Below are 15,460 nucleotides of genomic sequence, written 5' to 3' on the forward strand. Positions count from 1 at the left end.
GGAGGTCCACAAGGCCCACGGGAGCTCTTGGATAATGGAGACTTTGGGCTAGCTACTTGGGAGCACCAAAGTCCAAGCCCATTACTTAGAGTTCTCCAATGTGGGTAAGCAAATGAGATATTTTCCAAGCATTTCCTTTTATCCATAGGAAATAGTTATTTTCCAAATGCCTAGCTTTACCCGTTGGAAATAAGCCTTTTCCAGCACTCCCTATTACTCATTGGAAACAAGCCAATTCTGACATTTCCCTTTACCCGTTGGAAATAGTCATTTTCCAATGCTTAGCTTTACTTATTGGAAATAAGAATATCCCAATGCTCCCTTTTACCTATAGGAAATAAACTAGTTCCAACACTTTCTTTTACCTATTGGAAACCAAAGAGAGCCTTCCCCCTTTATAAATAGGGAGGCATTTGCCCAGCCAAAACCAACCTCTCTTGGTTGTTGCAAGCTTCTCAACAACCAGGAGAACTCATCTTCCTTTCTCCCTTTGGCTGCTGCAAGCATTCCAGCAGTCATCCCAGCTATTCCTCAACCATCACAACCAAGATTTTCCTTCCTCCTCACACCCTTCCAAGCTATAAATATCATAGCCTTCAAGCCTCAAGCTTTTCCTCCCATCCTCCTCTTGAAACTCGTAAATCCCCATAGCCATAGCCATAACCATAGCCATATCCACAAATAACAAATCATCAACACCCCAAACTCAAGCATATCCAACACCAAGCCAAGCACATGCATTCTCATTTGTTAAACTTGTGAATCTTTAGCTCCCACACTCCAAGCTCTCATGCCAAGCTAATATAATCTCAGATCTACATCAGCAAGTCATCTTCAACTTTTCGTCAAGTTGCCGGAAACGTCAACATCAAACACGCAGCCGCTGGAAGAAGAACAGAGTACCCCATGGGACATGCTTTTCCCTCGGGATGCTTTGGGCCTAGTCCTCGCTAACTCAGAAAAAGGGGCAACGAAGGCTTAATCCACCACTCTATGGCGGTTCGAGAATCAACAAGCCCGGACGAGCCTTCCGACGGAAAAAGACCCCAACAATTATCAAAATTTTACCATTTTTATTGTTGCAGTTGGTTTCCGTTAAGTTGTTTTGCTAAATACCTTTTTAATCACTCGCTTTTACATGAAATTTCAATTTAGCCACTAAAAAAAAGTTAGCCAAAAGCCATGCAAATGTGAAACTTTATTTTGAACTTTATATTTGGGAGTACGATACTGGTTGGGATTATAATTTGAGCTTTTTTGAAATTATTATATATGAACATATTTTGTCATGATATGATTCCTTGTTTTAGCCTTAATTGATGCTACACCAGCTATAAATTTTCAGCCTACGAGCATGTGTGCAAGAGCATAGCATTTGCCTGGATTTTGGTTAATTTTTTTTTCTTTATTAGTGATCAAATTAAAATTTCGTGTAAAACCCAATGATCAAAAAGGTATTTAACCCAAAAACTTAAAGGAAACTTAACTTCAAATTTATAAATTGTAAACTTTGGTTAATACAGTGACTAATTTGACTAATTTTCTTTTTCTCAATGACCAAATTGAAATTTCATGACAGAAAAATATTTAACCCTTAAAGTAATTAAAAAGGCTGAAATATCGCGCGCCTTCAGGCGTTTCCCGAATACGCCACAAGGCAGAGGGTCCCACACCGGACTGTCTCCTCATTTTCCCAGTCTCTCACACGTGGCACCCAAGCCCAACTTTTGTGTAATGCTCACCCGGCGCAAGTTAAGAAGAACGTGCGCATCCCAGCCCAAGTCACCGCCTTTCAGCAACGCCGCTAATATGAACAGATGGGGTATCGTGCGCCATACCAAAGGCCAAATGTAACGCTGACATGGCGAGAAAAGCCAACCAGCGCATTTTAGTATGTACTGGAGCGACCTGGCCAAAGAGAAAAAGCATTCGCTGTGTGCTAGCCTATAGGCTATAGCGAAGCGGGGAGGAGAAGACGGTTCATTTCTCTACTGTCTACTCTCGCTGCTCTCACACTCAACAGTCGAACTTCGCTTTCTCTTCCCATTTCTTTTCTTTCTACAAAATACAACCTTTCTTTTTTGCTCTCTGAAAACCCTGAAAGTTTTGCTTCACTGCGTGAGCTCCACGCAAGAGGCGTCTCCATACGAAAACAGAGTCTCAGAGTTTCAAAGGCATGAATCTTATACACACTTGAATGTATATGTATATAATATATGATATATCTAAACTCTGTGTGTGTGTGTGCGCGCGAATGTTGATTATACAGTGATTGAATGCTTGTTTCACACAACGGCTATTATTTATTGATTTTTTTTTTAATAAAATGCACATTTACTTCAACACGTACCGAGCTAGAAGTGACCAGTGTGAAAGAATTTTGTTGATGCCTCTAGTCATTTATGTCATCTACATCTGGATATTGATTTATCTGTGGGTTGAATGCCTCTTAACATGTTCTTCAACCATCTGTTTGAAAACTATGTTTTGGCTTTTGTAATCTTCAGTCGAAATCGGTCCTGATACTCCTGTTCTCTCTTTATCTCTGCATTTTGCTTGTTTATTAACTCCTGGTGGCCCATAAAATGTTGTACGAAATAAAGTATGACTAATGGTTTGGGGGCGACTTCAAATCTTCTATATATATCACCTAAAGTGAGATTTTCTTGGCTTTGAAACACTTTTAACTCCTTTTCCTTTCGTTTGAATTTTCTGTCAATAATAACAGTTTTCCCTGTTTTTCCTACTTCATTACCTTCTTTGGGCTAGTAAATTGTCAGATAATGCATCATATTGCACTTATTTACATGCACAAGAGACATTAGTATGTAGAGTTATGTGGGTTGAGATGATTTTTCTTGGCTCCTGAGCAATTTCAAATCTCTTAATTCTGTTATTGTCTTTTCTAAAGAGATTTCGTGTTGCTGAAAATGGATGCAGCAATGCTGCAGCGGACCAAAAAGAGCCAAATGCTTGAAGATCATGGTGATAAGGACAGGGAATATAGATTCAAGATCCTATTACCAAATGGCACAAGCGTTTGTTTGACATTTCAAAATCCTAAGCCCACAATGCCATTTGGAGATTTCATTCAAAGGCTGGAAGAGGAATACTCTCTCACTTATAGACAATTCAGCTCAGGGAAGCGGAAAAGGGATATTGATTGGAAAAGTGGTCGCTTATTTCTTGAAGATGCCAATGATAGGAAAATAAGAGGTGAAATGAATTTCAAGAACTTCAAGCCACATGAGTGTCATATTCTAAAGCTTCATGTGAGTATAAGATGCATGAGTTCAAACTATGTTGTAATTTGTTTAGTTTCTGGATAATTTCTGGGAAATATGAAAGAACATGGAAGCATTGGTCTCTTTGGTGACAGGGGAAATTTGAAACTAAATTGATCTGAAATGGTTTTTTGTGTTTTTATAAAAGGTGCCATGTTATTTGATTTCTCAACCAATTGGAAGGTTACTGTTGTGGTTGCGATCTTTTAATTTGCTTGCTTGTCGACGAAAACCATATATGTTTTTCGTATCATAATATTTTGCTTGTTTTGTTTATGAGGTAGGATGGTTCCCATGAGAGTGCTTATACTTTTGAGGTTAGTAATATCTCTTACATTATTGTTTCCATATTACTATGTAATTTGAAATTCATAATTGAATTGCTCATTTGAAAGTTTAATGCGCTTGGTCAAAGGTTGCCATTAATTCACGATGGAGTTGTCTGGTTTGTAGAATATGTGGGATCTGACACCTGTTACTGATATACTAAAAGAATTACCAGAAGAGTACACATTTGAGACTGCTCTGGCAGATTTGATTGTAAGTTGCTTGACATATACAGCTGAGAAAATGGATCTGGTTATTCACTTATGTGGTTAACTTTGTTTTCATCTAATTGCCTAAGTTCTGCTGCTCATAAATGCATCAGGATAACTCCCTCCAAGCTGTTTGGGCAAATGACAGGAGACATAAGAAACTTATAAGGTATGTCAATTGTAGATCCTATAGTAATTCAAGGTTTTTCTTTTTAATGTTGATTTGCATTATTATCAAATCTATTGCTTCAATTGTACAACCTGGACCATGTATGCTATATGGTCTTTGATTTGTGCTTCCTAAGGAAAGCGATATATCATGGTCGAGAGATGAAGATTGACCATTATTTATACTGTTGGGATATTCTCCTTTATGTGGTGGTTTCTTTTGTATTCGGGTCTATCATGTTGTTAGAGTTGTTTAGAGATTCTTTGCAGGCTCCTTCTTAATGATTGCTGATACAACCACTAACTCAATGTTGAGCAATGTAATTGAAATTAACGTTTCACTTGTTAAGTTATAAATTAGTTGAGCTCCTCGTGCAATGTCATTTGTTGCTGAAAACTAACTTTGCAATTCATCTTTCAAGTTGATAGATATATTTGTTTGATCTTTAAATGCTACTCCATCTATTGTGCTTATATCCATTCTCTTACTCATTGTTATCCTTTATTATATCTCCATGGTTACTTTATTATTTTTCTTTTTCCCCTTTATTATTTTCAGTGTGGATGTGGCTGATGATGTGATTTCAATTTTTGATACTGGCCCTGGGATGGATGGAAGCGATGAAAATTCTATAGTGAAGTGGTATTTAATTTTCCTTGAACCGTTTTATGTCTTCTCTTTTTAAATAAATTTGCTTGGGGGCTATGGGTTACAAGAGTCCAAGGCAAAAGTATGGGTAGGAATGGTGAAACAAGTTTTGCTAAAAATCCAATATCAAGTTTCCATATGACAAGAGAATTACAAAGGAAAGCAAAAGGACAGATACCCCAATATGTTTCATACTGTTGGAACTCATTCCTTTCAAAGATGCCTCTAAGTTTTGTTCGGGTTATTATAATGGCTTAATTGATGGCTGGTTTTTTTTAAATGTGATAGAAAATCTGACATGAATAGCCTGAAAATTTCAGTCTTGATTTGTATGCATATAGTTTTGATATAGTGATGGTAAGGAATGTGAGGTTAAGTGTTTTATTTCCATGCTAAGAATGTGATTCACATTCCTTTTAGGGGAAAGATGGGTGCTTCACTTCACAGATCTTTAAGAGAACAGGCGATAGGGGGCAGACCTCCGTACTTAATGGTAAAACTAAATCACAAATATCTTCCTGTCAAGGTTTCTGTTAGTCTTTATTTTACTTTTTCCCTTCATTTTTGGTTGAATAATTATCTAGTATGCATAATACACACATGATACATCATACATGTAGTGAAGAAGCATGCAACTGTATTTACGTCTATTGTATTATAGACCATGATTACCTAATTTGTGTGTAAATTTGATATATTGAGATATAAACTCTTCTGTCTACAATGTATATTTTCCTGTGGCTCTTTTGGTTATAAATATATTTTGCGTTTTTAATCAGTAATGACTTTTATGGAAGGGATTATCAAACTTGTGACCTCTACTTTAGAGGAAAGTCCTCTTGGTGCTTTAGTTAAAATCAATTATCTGGGTTTAGTCTCCGCAGTCGCGCGGGGGATACCCTGGGAAACCAAAAAAATCAATTATCTGCACTGCTCGTTATAATCAAAAGCAAATTTGACGATGTACATCAAAGGAAAAGACTATTGCATTCTTGAATTTGCCATCTTGTTTATGTCACCTTTTGTAGCATACGTCATCGGTTAGATGTTCTCTTCAATCTTTTGTAGATTCGATCAAGGGCATTCTTTATTGCTAAAACAATAATTTGTAACTATATATTGAAGTTAATCATGAGAACCTTATAGCTTTATGTAGACTCTTAAGGTTGTATATCCCTCAACTGAAACACAAAAAAGGAACTCTATTTGCAACTTCATGTATTTTATTTCCCTCTTTCAGAACTTAATATGACCCAAAAGTGAGACTCAAAGTATTCTATGAGTTATTAGAATTTATCCATAATCTGCATGTCATTATTCTGTCTATGGTATATTCAGTACTGGCTTGGTTTCTAAAGCTCTGTTTTGTGTGTTATGTAGCCATTTTTTGGAATGTTTGGTTATGGAGGACCTTTAGCATCTATGCAATTAGGGAGGTATAACTTCTCTGATTTTCTTTTTCTTCTCAATGTGAGTTGATTTTCTGCTGAAATGGTTCCTTGAATACATCAATGATAATTTCAATGTCATGTTATAGGCATGCATTAGTTTCTTCCAAGACAAAGGACTCCAGGAAAGTGTATACATTGCATCTTGACAGAGAGGCTTTACTCACAGGGTCAAACTCTAATATTCAAAAGAAAAGAAGAGGGTCAGACTCTGATTCTAATTGGAAGGTAAAAGTGTGCGCTGCAGTTTATTTCTTTTCAGAAGGCAATACTTGTGCTTATATTGAATTCTCTTGTTTGTTATATAACCATTTACTGGTGTGTTAATTTCTCAAACTACTAATCGTAACTGTATCTTTGATTTTAGACTGATGGTGGTATGAGGGATCCTTTAGAAGATGAAATTAGCAAAACTCCACATGGAAGCTTTACTAAGGTTGAGTATTGCATCTTTTGTGGTTATCAAATTATTGTCTAGTTCAACTATAAAGTTATGAGTTTTCTTTGAGATATTGGTTCCTGCCTCTCTTCTTTTCTTTTCTTTTTGCATGTGAAATTGGCCAATACAATTCTGAATTACTTTTTCATGCTTCAGTGTCTCTAGGCCATAAGCAGTAGTCACTAATCTACCTAGGTTAAGTTTGTGCACTAATGTTATTTGTGCCTTATAAATAATTTTAAGTTTTTGATTTTAATTCGACTGAATTTTAAATTTTGAGTTCTGCTTGACAGGTTGAAATTTTTAAACCTAAATCGAAATTGGACATATCTCAACTCCAATGCAAGCTGAAGGATATATATTTCCCATATGTTCAGGTTTGATTTTACTAAATTAATAGCTTATGTTTAGGTTAAAAGGTGCCAAGTTGGTACTAACACTGTATGGCACTGTACCTCTAAACCTGCTTTGACACTACTAGGCCCAACACAACGTGTCCAAGAGGCTGCACTAGGCAAGGGCGAGCAATAGACTCCCGTCCTGCACAGACATGTCGTGGACAATGCTAAACGAATTGATACAATCATGTTGTAAATTGATGAAAATCAGAAAAACTATTTGTTGCTCTATGTGCATTTCAGTCCCTCTAATATGACTGCAGATGCATATGGAATTTGCCTTTCAGGCAGGATCTATTCCATATATGAGGTCGACAAAAAATATATTTACTGACCATCTTATTTGCTAACTTCTACTATAATAACCTTATCCATTATCATGCTTTACTTTATCTATGTGCAGTGTGATGAAGAATCCAAATCAGGGAAGACCATAACACCAGTAAACTTTGAGGTTTCTAATGGTCTTGTTTTTTATTATTTTTAAAAATGGTATTTCATTAATGTCTTATTTTTAATATATCCAGATGATTGAGTAGGCATCCTTGAACTGTGAGTTGTAACATGATTAGGATTTTATCAGATTATATAAGGTTTACTTGCCAGGCTTGTCTGCCTGACCGACAAATACTTCTTGTAGTATTTTTTAACCTCAAGTACTCCAGCCAGCATCATTACAAAACTTTGATGGAATTTTTTTGAAGCAAAAAGATAACCTTTCTTAATTTCTTTCATGTAATTGATTGAATATCTAATATGCTTTTAGATATCTAATATCAGGAGTACTGTCTTAGTGTTCATTCCTGTGCCCATCTATTGTTGCGTATATGAGCACGCACTTCTTAGTGGCACCTTAAAGTTAAGTCTTTAGATCTTTGTAAGGAATTTGTCCCCTTTAATTTCCCAGGTTAATGGTGTTGATTTAGCCGAGATTGAAGGTGGGGAAATTGCAATTACAAATGTTCATTCATGCAATGGTCCTGATTTTGTTCTACAGCTTCATTTCTCCTGTAAACAAGACAGTATGACTAAATCTCCCGGTAACTGACTAATTTCGTTCTTTGGTAAATTATCTCTTTCTTTGTTATAGAATGAAATTATGTAATTATGCACTTGTCAACCTCTTTTATATATTCATTCATTTATATATTATGTCTTAACTCTTAACAAAATGTCAACTCTGAGTGGCCCTTTGTCATATTTCATATGTGTAGATTCGAAAGCATATATACAAGCAAATGCTCGCCTTAAGTGTGTCTATTTTCCCATGGTTGAGGTACGAACTAACTCTCTTGTTGCTGGACATTATATGAAAATACCTAATATACCCCATCCATTTATAAGCCACTTTGAGAAACCATGGATGGTATTATCAAAGTACACAACCCCACTTAGTTCAACCTCCAATCTGTTTCCTACTTTCTTTCATCTTTCCTCTTTGAACCAACCTATTCTCCTCTATATCCCCACCCTCTCTTTTCTCGTCCCAAACTCCCACCATATTGCACGTGCATCTTTGTGTGCGCCCTTCTTGTACATAACTTATGTTTTACTACATTGTGAAAGTTTATGAAATTGTTCATCACAGGGAAAAGAGAATATTGAGAAAATTTTGGAGAGGTTAGAATCTGATGGATGCGGAACCTCAGAAAACTTTGAAACCTATAGTCGTGTCTCTATTCGGAGGCTTGGTCGCCTACTTCCAGATGCTCGTTGGGTAGGCATTCAGTTTTCCTGAAATAATTGTTTTATTTGCCTAAATTGTTCTCACGAAATACATTAGAAATATGTAGGTTTACAATCAGAAAGAGAGATACTAAGTTTTAGTCTTTTTGGTTGAACTATTATATGTTTTCATTCCACTAATTATTGTCACATGTGCACACTGAAACTGTTGTCTGGAAATACATCATTGGCCTATTTCCTAATAGCTAAAGCTTTTGAAGTCCAATGGTTGTTTGACAAAAATATGCCCGATCTAATGGAGCTTTTGAAATATGTATCTGATTGCTTATGTAGCTACCATTGGTCTCTTCCATAATTGGCTGACCTTTGAGGGAGTCCTTGTACATTAATCCCAAAAAGCTCAATGTACAGACAAAAGTTGAGTTGGACTAGTGTGTTTCTCTATTGCATTTATGTGCTTAAATGTTTGATGAATGTTGTAACTTTTAAAGGATTTAGATGTTGACAAGCTTTATATATCTCCATGAAAGACTTTCGTTTTATTTAGTATTATCCCAACACACAATTTGGAGGAATGTTTGTTGATTCGAGGATGTGGTTGATTTTTTCCTTTCGAGATGCAACTATTATTTGTTCTAATGGTGTCTTTTTATCTGATATACCATAGGCCCGGCTTCCATTCATGGAATTCAAGCAAAAAAAAGGAGATAAGGCAGACTTGTTGAAAATATGTTGTTTGAGAGTTAAATGCTTTATCGGTAAGCGAGTTCCCTTCCTGAACATTTTCTTGTCATTCTTTTGGAATTCTTCTGTTTTGTAAACATGCATGAACAAAAAATGTCGTGGTTGCAGAGACTGACGCTGGTTTCAATCCAACACCATCTAAGGTAAATGCTATATATTTGCGTGTGTTGGAAAAATATTTTCGAGTCTGCCTGTGACCACACCATTGATTTTTTTTTTTGGGTTGAAAAACAATCCTTCTCATTTATGGAAATTTCTTGAGTATTTTGATATTTCCCCTTTCTCCCTCTTTCTGCCTGTTTGCTTTTGCAAATAACAGATTTTAGATAATTATATTAGCTGGTTGGATGGCGCAGACTTATTACTGATAACTTATTGATAGAAGGTCAAACATGTATCATCGTTGTTATCTTTAGTTCTGGGTGGCGTGGGTATTCTTTTCAGGCTGTGCCATTTCCTTCAATGAGTAAATATGTGCTGTGTTGCACCTAAGTGATCAATGATCATTGGGTTTGAGAAGTTGAGGCCATTTGATATTACTTTACAGTTCCACAAAAGACATCTGGGTGATTTTACTTGTCTGCAGAAAGCATAATTTATACACACACATGGAGCTGAGCAAATGGAAAGCATATATTATGTCTGGTTAGCTGGTTCCAAACCAACTATAAATGATATACTGATCAAATGCATTGTTAATCACAGACCAATCTAGCACACCATAGTCCTTTTACCACTTCACTGAGGAACTTAGGCAATCAGCCTTTTGAGAATGAAAAAGGTGATCTTTATTTATATTTAATAAGTATGCAACTATCTATTTTGATTAGTCTGCATTCTCTGTTTGTTATTCTTCTAAATCTGATAGTTTTCATTTCCATAGATGTCAGAATTAAAATATATAGAGATGGAAACCAATTAACTCTTTCTCAACTAAAGAAGGAGTATGAGGATTGGATTCTTCAAATGCATGAGCGATATGATGATGAAGCTCACTGTGGTGAAGATCAACCTGTTCTTGTTGTCAGTCCTGCAAACAAAAAGGCACTTCGCATTTCATCCGAAGGTAGGTGTAGAAGGAGAAGAAGCTTGATTTCATGATGCAGTGTGACATAAAATTTGAATATTTGTTTGCATGAGTTTCTTATTTATTTAATGCAATTCTTTTCATTTTTAACTTTAATCTAATTGAATCACATGTTTGTTAATCATATAATTTTTTTCTCTTAAATTTTAGTTGCAAGGGTTCATAAATCTCTAAAGAGGAAAGGAGTGACCTGGAAATGTGGCCAGAAAATCAAACTTTTTAGGGGAGCATGTGCTGGGGTTCATAACAACAATGTCTATGCCACAATTGAGTATTTTTTGCTTGAAGGTCTCGAAGGTGACCCTGGTGGTAAGCAATGTTCCGAATAACACGTGCAGGCATGAAGCTTGAATATCCTTTTAACATTTTCTTCTGTGACGTTCTTATTGAAATATAATCCACGTGCTCATACCTTCCATAATTTTGTTCTGACATGCTTAAGGATAATTAGATTTTTCTGGATATCTTCTACAATGAAATTATTTTGGTCAGTTTTAAGTCCCTGACCTTTTGTTTTGGTTTTCTTTTTCTTTCTAAACAGGGGGGGCTCGAATTATTTGCAGGTGCAGTTTCTTGTGCATTTTCTTCCGTAATCTTTCTTTTATGTAACCTGCACACTTGATTCATAAAAAATCATTTGGCTTGACTGGCATACATCTGTTATTGCTATTGTTTTTGTAAGGCCATTAAGTCTGTCAGTTGACAAGGGATGCATCCTTAAAATAAATGACGGGGATACCAGTTTAGATATTCGTGACTCCTTATCTGTACCTGTCAGTGTGATTGATTCTGGGAAGGTTGGCTTCTTATTTTATTTTAATATCTTGCTTCACGCCTTTGTTCTTTTGGAGAAAAAAAGATGGTGTTTTTTTTTTCCTTCAGTATTGTAGCTGACTGTTTTACTGAATTTTGAGCTATTGGCATCAGTGTGTAGCTGTTGAAAGTAATGAATGGGATAACCAGCTCGAGAAACAACGCCAGAAATCTCCTTCTACAATTGATCTGCTGGATGCAGAAGAATGTCAGGAGTTGGGGGTTGATGGGGTTAGTATATTTCTGGATTTCTTTTCCTTTCTTTATTCGTAATTTATGCTTGAATTATTTGGTTCATGTCACAAGAATGAGGAAGATATTAAAGGCCAAAAGTGAGATATGTGGATGACGTAAAATTGATTGGATATAAACTGATGTCGAAGATATTCTAAGATAGGCCTGAATGATGAAAACTGGTCCATGTGACCAAAAAAAGATTGAGGATTCAGTTGAGTTGAGATGAGTATATGTGTATTTCATTGTTGACAATCATTATTCTCTGTTTAAAATAAAATAGACTTTTAATTTACTTTTCACCATTGTCTTGATCATCAAATAGAAATATATTCAAGTAAAACGTAAATTAATGTTTCCTTTCAGGCATTGCCTGTGGATGCCCCAGCTGGAAAAGTTCCTCCAGAAGTAATTGTGGCTGTTGTTCGTCCTGCCAGTTATGTCTCTTCTTGTGCGTCAAAGACCCTTGACCAGAAGTATATTGCTAGAACTAATTTAAAAATGTCTATGGAAGTTAAGTTCAGAAGTGATGCTGAGAGTCTTCGAAATTTTTGCGACATTTCGGCATGCACAGTACCTGAGCCACTTAAAGGAATTCAAGGGTTATATATCTTTCCACTTAAATCCAAGTACCCAGCTTTGTTTCAAACTTCTGGTGTCTATACATTTTCATTCCATCTGGTAAGTAATATTTGGCAAGCTGTCTTATATTTTTGTTCATTTTTTAATGTGTTAAAATTGTAATTTGTTTCTGATCATTTTATATGTGTATTTGTTTCTGATCATTTTATATGTGTATTTGTTTACAAGACTGAGTCAAATTGTAAGCATGTTGAGAAAAGGGTATTGATCAAGCAAGCTCCAATAGTGGAGTATAAAGAGATCCAATTCACTTGTCCAAAGGGAAAGGTATTGCTTCTCCAAGATATATCTAACCTTCCTCAAGTAGAAAACTTAAAGGTACCAGTTGTGATAATGAGAAGATGCAGAAATAAATGCAGTTTTGAATTTATAGATAATAAGTTTCATATTTTTAGCACAGATGTACCGTAGTAAGTTTATCTTTCATACCAAATCCAGATCCAAAAGTGGAGCATGGAAACAAATGCACTTTTAAATCATTTATAGGCAGCCTGAAGTTTATATTTTGTATCTGCCACATTGACAATGACGGGCGTTAATTTTTATGTTCAGGCTCCTGTAATTGGGACTCCAAAAGTGGAGTTTGATGAGATTCAGGTTCAGTCTTCGCATGGCAAGGTTTTGCCTCTCCAGGATTCCTCTTCAATTCAGCAAGTAGGAAACTTAATGGTATTAATTGTGATTGCAACGTTAAATTAGTAATATGTAACTTGAAGTTTATATCTTGCATTTACATCCATCCACAGTGACATTGCTAGTTTTTTATGTTCAGGTTCCTGTAATGAAAGCTCCAAAAGTGGAGTATGATGAGAGTCCAATCCCTTGCCCAAATGAAAAGATTTTTCTTCTCCAAGATTCATCTTCCCTTCCACAAGCACAAAACTTGGAGGCATCAAATGTGAATAAGGAGAAGGTGTGGAAACAAATGCAGCTTTAAATTACTTATAGATGAAGTGAAATCTTGTATCATGGATGTACCATCATAGTTCATCTATTGTATGATCCAGATCCCATATCAAGTATTTGAGCTCTCATTAGCCCAAATATGCATAGGTCTCTTCATTATAATGTCCAGCTTATTTGCTTAATGCAATAATCAAGCAGATTTGGAAATCTTGCCTTAAACAATTCCTTTCTATTTTTGACTTTGCTTCTTATCCCTCCAGGAATTGGAGAAACACCTTCACCGAAGTGGAATGCAGATTGGAGATATGGAAAAAATTTTGGATGCGCTTAATAAGGAGAAGGCAGTAATTGAGCAAGATATATATGTTTTGCAAGGTTTTAATTTACTTATATGATTTTATTGGTTTTTCCTTCTTTGGTTGGGCATAAATGTGGCGTGTTAAAACCTGTGTCCTATTTGAAGGAGATTTTCCTGTACCAAAATGCGTCTTCTTGCTTTACCTTACTTTGCTTGTTGACCACTTCATACATCTTTGGAATATAATTTCTCAATTTCAAACTTCAAATTATATCTCCATCCAAGGATCTTTTGTTTTGTTCAGTTTTCTGTTATAATATTTCCCATGCTAAGATTTTCATTTTACCTTTATAATGACTAAACAAATAACGTACTTACAAAAATGCTTGTGTATATTTTGGTTCATGCTGGCAGCTTCTGTTGAACGTTGCAATTCAGATTACTGTTCCATGAAAGCAGAATTGAAACACCGCATAGAAAGCATGAGCCACACTGCAGCTTCTACACTCCTCAACCTTTTAAGAGTTCCATCCCAAGAGTTGGGCAATGATTTCATGGGAGGCATGATCGGTTTGGTGGCTTTACTTGGTAGTACTGGGAGCAGTGAGCTTAGCAGGTCTACTACCCCCTCTTTACCTTTTTCGTTTTCCAGTCTTCAAGTTAAAAAGAATATTTGTTTATTCTTCTGCTTTTTGTTTATATATTCACCTGTCTGCAGGATATTATCTGAGTACTTGGGTGAAGATCAAATGCTTGCTGTTGTCTGTAGATCCTTTGCAGCTGCTGTTGCTCTTGAGAAGTATGAACACAATGGGGAAGTTGATTCTAGGCATGCTCTTTATGCAGCAGCAGCTAAGCTTGGGAGATCCATAAATGGCCGGTTTCTTGTTATAGGCCTTGAAGATATACGGTAACAGAGAAAGCTTCCTAATTTCAATTCGTCATTTTTGGAATTAGAATTACTTTTTCTTTGCGGCAGTGCATTTTTTTCCCAAACAAAAAGGGGTCCAAAAGGGAGAAATAATAACACTCTGGAATGCTTTCTTGTGCAATTTGAGACGTGAATTTGAAAATTGTATTGCAGGCCTTACACAGGTGATTTTGATGGTAGTGACCCTCAAAGGAAGCTGGGCTTGCCATATCCTATCTTGCCAAGTGGAAATACTCCGGATGGTTTCTTGGGGTATGCAGTTAATATGGTTGACCTGGATGAGCATCATTTACACATGACGACAGCTGCAGGCCATGGTCTTCGGCAGACATTGTTTTATTTTCTTTTTGGGGAACTCCATGTTTATAAAACTAGGCAAGACATGTTAGCTGCTCGTGCTTGTATCAAACATGGTGCTATATCTCTGGATGGTGGGATTTTAAGACAAACAGGAGCAGTTTCTCTTGGATATGGGTAGCTCTCTCTCTCTCTCTCTCTCTCTCTCTCTCTCTCTCTCTCTCTCTCTCTCTCTGCAATTTGAGAGTGTGCATTGCTTGTTAATGTTTCAAGAGTGTTTTTTTTGGTTTTCCAACAAGACCTTTTGTTCATTGCCCTTCAGGAATCCTGAAATCTGTTTTCCTGTCTTGCGGAGTGTTGCGGTAATGAAGAAGAAGATTGAAATATACAAGGAAACGATGAGCGCGGTCATTGCTGCCATAGAAGAATTTACCGAAGACCATCAGAAAGCGTTAAAGAAATTCCACAAGAAAAACAAGAAGTGGCACGAGCTCGCAACAGTGAAGGAGCGTCGGCTTATTAAGACTACCTAGTGCAGTGCAATATAGAAGGAGCCTCTTTCTAGTTTCTAGCTAGTGCTCATTTATGTATTTATAGTTGACATGATAAGAAAATACTTGTGTCCTTTACTTTCAGCCCAATCACATTTTGACATGTGTTTAGTGAATTTTGTGTGTTTTTGATGAATTATTTTTGCATGTCTCAAACTGTAAAAGGAGGAAATGACATGATATCATCCTAGTTTCTCATTCATACATGAAGTGGTCGAAATCACTAATGATCTTAAGTAACGAGGACAAGATCTGTGGACGCTGTTGCATCATCATAAAGTAATGGTAATGGTATTGGCATGGACAAGAATTGTGTCTAATATAATTTCGGTTTATCATTATATATGAT

At 36.2% G+C, this 15,460-nt stretch overlaps 1 protein-coding gene across 3 annotated transcripts; it reads left to right on the top strand.

The window, feature by feature from the left end:
* The first annotated feature begins 1,831 nt into the window (after positions 1-1,831).
* Positions 1,832-15,309, top strand: GMI1 (gamma-irradiation and mitomycin c induced 1). Of its 3 annotated transcripts, none has more exons than XM_088248721.1 (32): positions 1,832-2,174; positions 2,912-3,272; positions 3,569-3,601; positions 3,738-3,824; positions 3,934-3,989; positions 4,548-4,631; positions 5,058-5,130; positions 6,018-6,073; positions 6,175-6,313; positions 6,453-6,521; positions 6,818-6,901; positions 7,326-7,376; positions 7,830-7,962; positions 8,137-8,198; positions 8,511-8,639; positions 9,276-9,366; positions 9,461-9,495; positions 10,058-10,133; positions 10,236-10,418; positions 10,590-10,748; positions 10,981-11,002; positions 11,122-11,236; positions 11,367-11,483; positions 11,853-12,167; positions 12,297-12,395; positions 12,681-12,782; positions 12,901-13,041; positions 13,295-13,409; positions 13,747-13,948; positions 14,051-14,242; positions 14,417-14,737; positions 14,883-15,309. In XM_088248721.1, exons 2-32 carry the CDS (start codon positions 2,931-2,933, stop codon positions 15,091-15,093), a joined length of 3,894 nt encoding a protein of 1,297 aa, XP_088104847.1. In that variant the 5' UTR covers positions 1,832-2,174; positions 2,912-2,930; the 3' UTR covers positions 15,094-15,309. The 3 variants fall into 3 exon arrangements, with proteins under 3 accessions (XP_088104847.1, XP_088104846.1, XP_021826304.2); XM_088248720.1 differs by having other exon boundaries at positions 1,833-2,174; positions 12,681-12,797; XM_021970612.2 differs by having other exon boundaries at positions 1,833-2,174; positions 2,941-3,272; positions 12,681-12,797.
* The last annotated feature ends 151 nt before the right edge of the window (positions 15,310-15,460 follow it).

Source organism: Prunus avium, chromosome 2, assembly GCF_965620075.1.
Source record: "Prunus avium chromosome 2, drPruAviu1.hap1.1, whole genome shotgun sequence".
NCBI lineage: Eukaryota > Viridiplantae > Streptophyta > Magnoliopsida > Rosales > Rosaceae > Prunus > Prunus avium.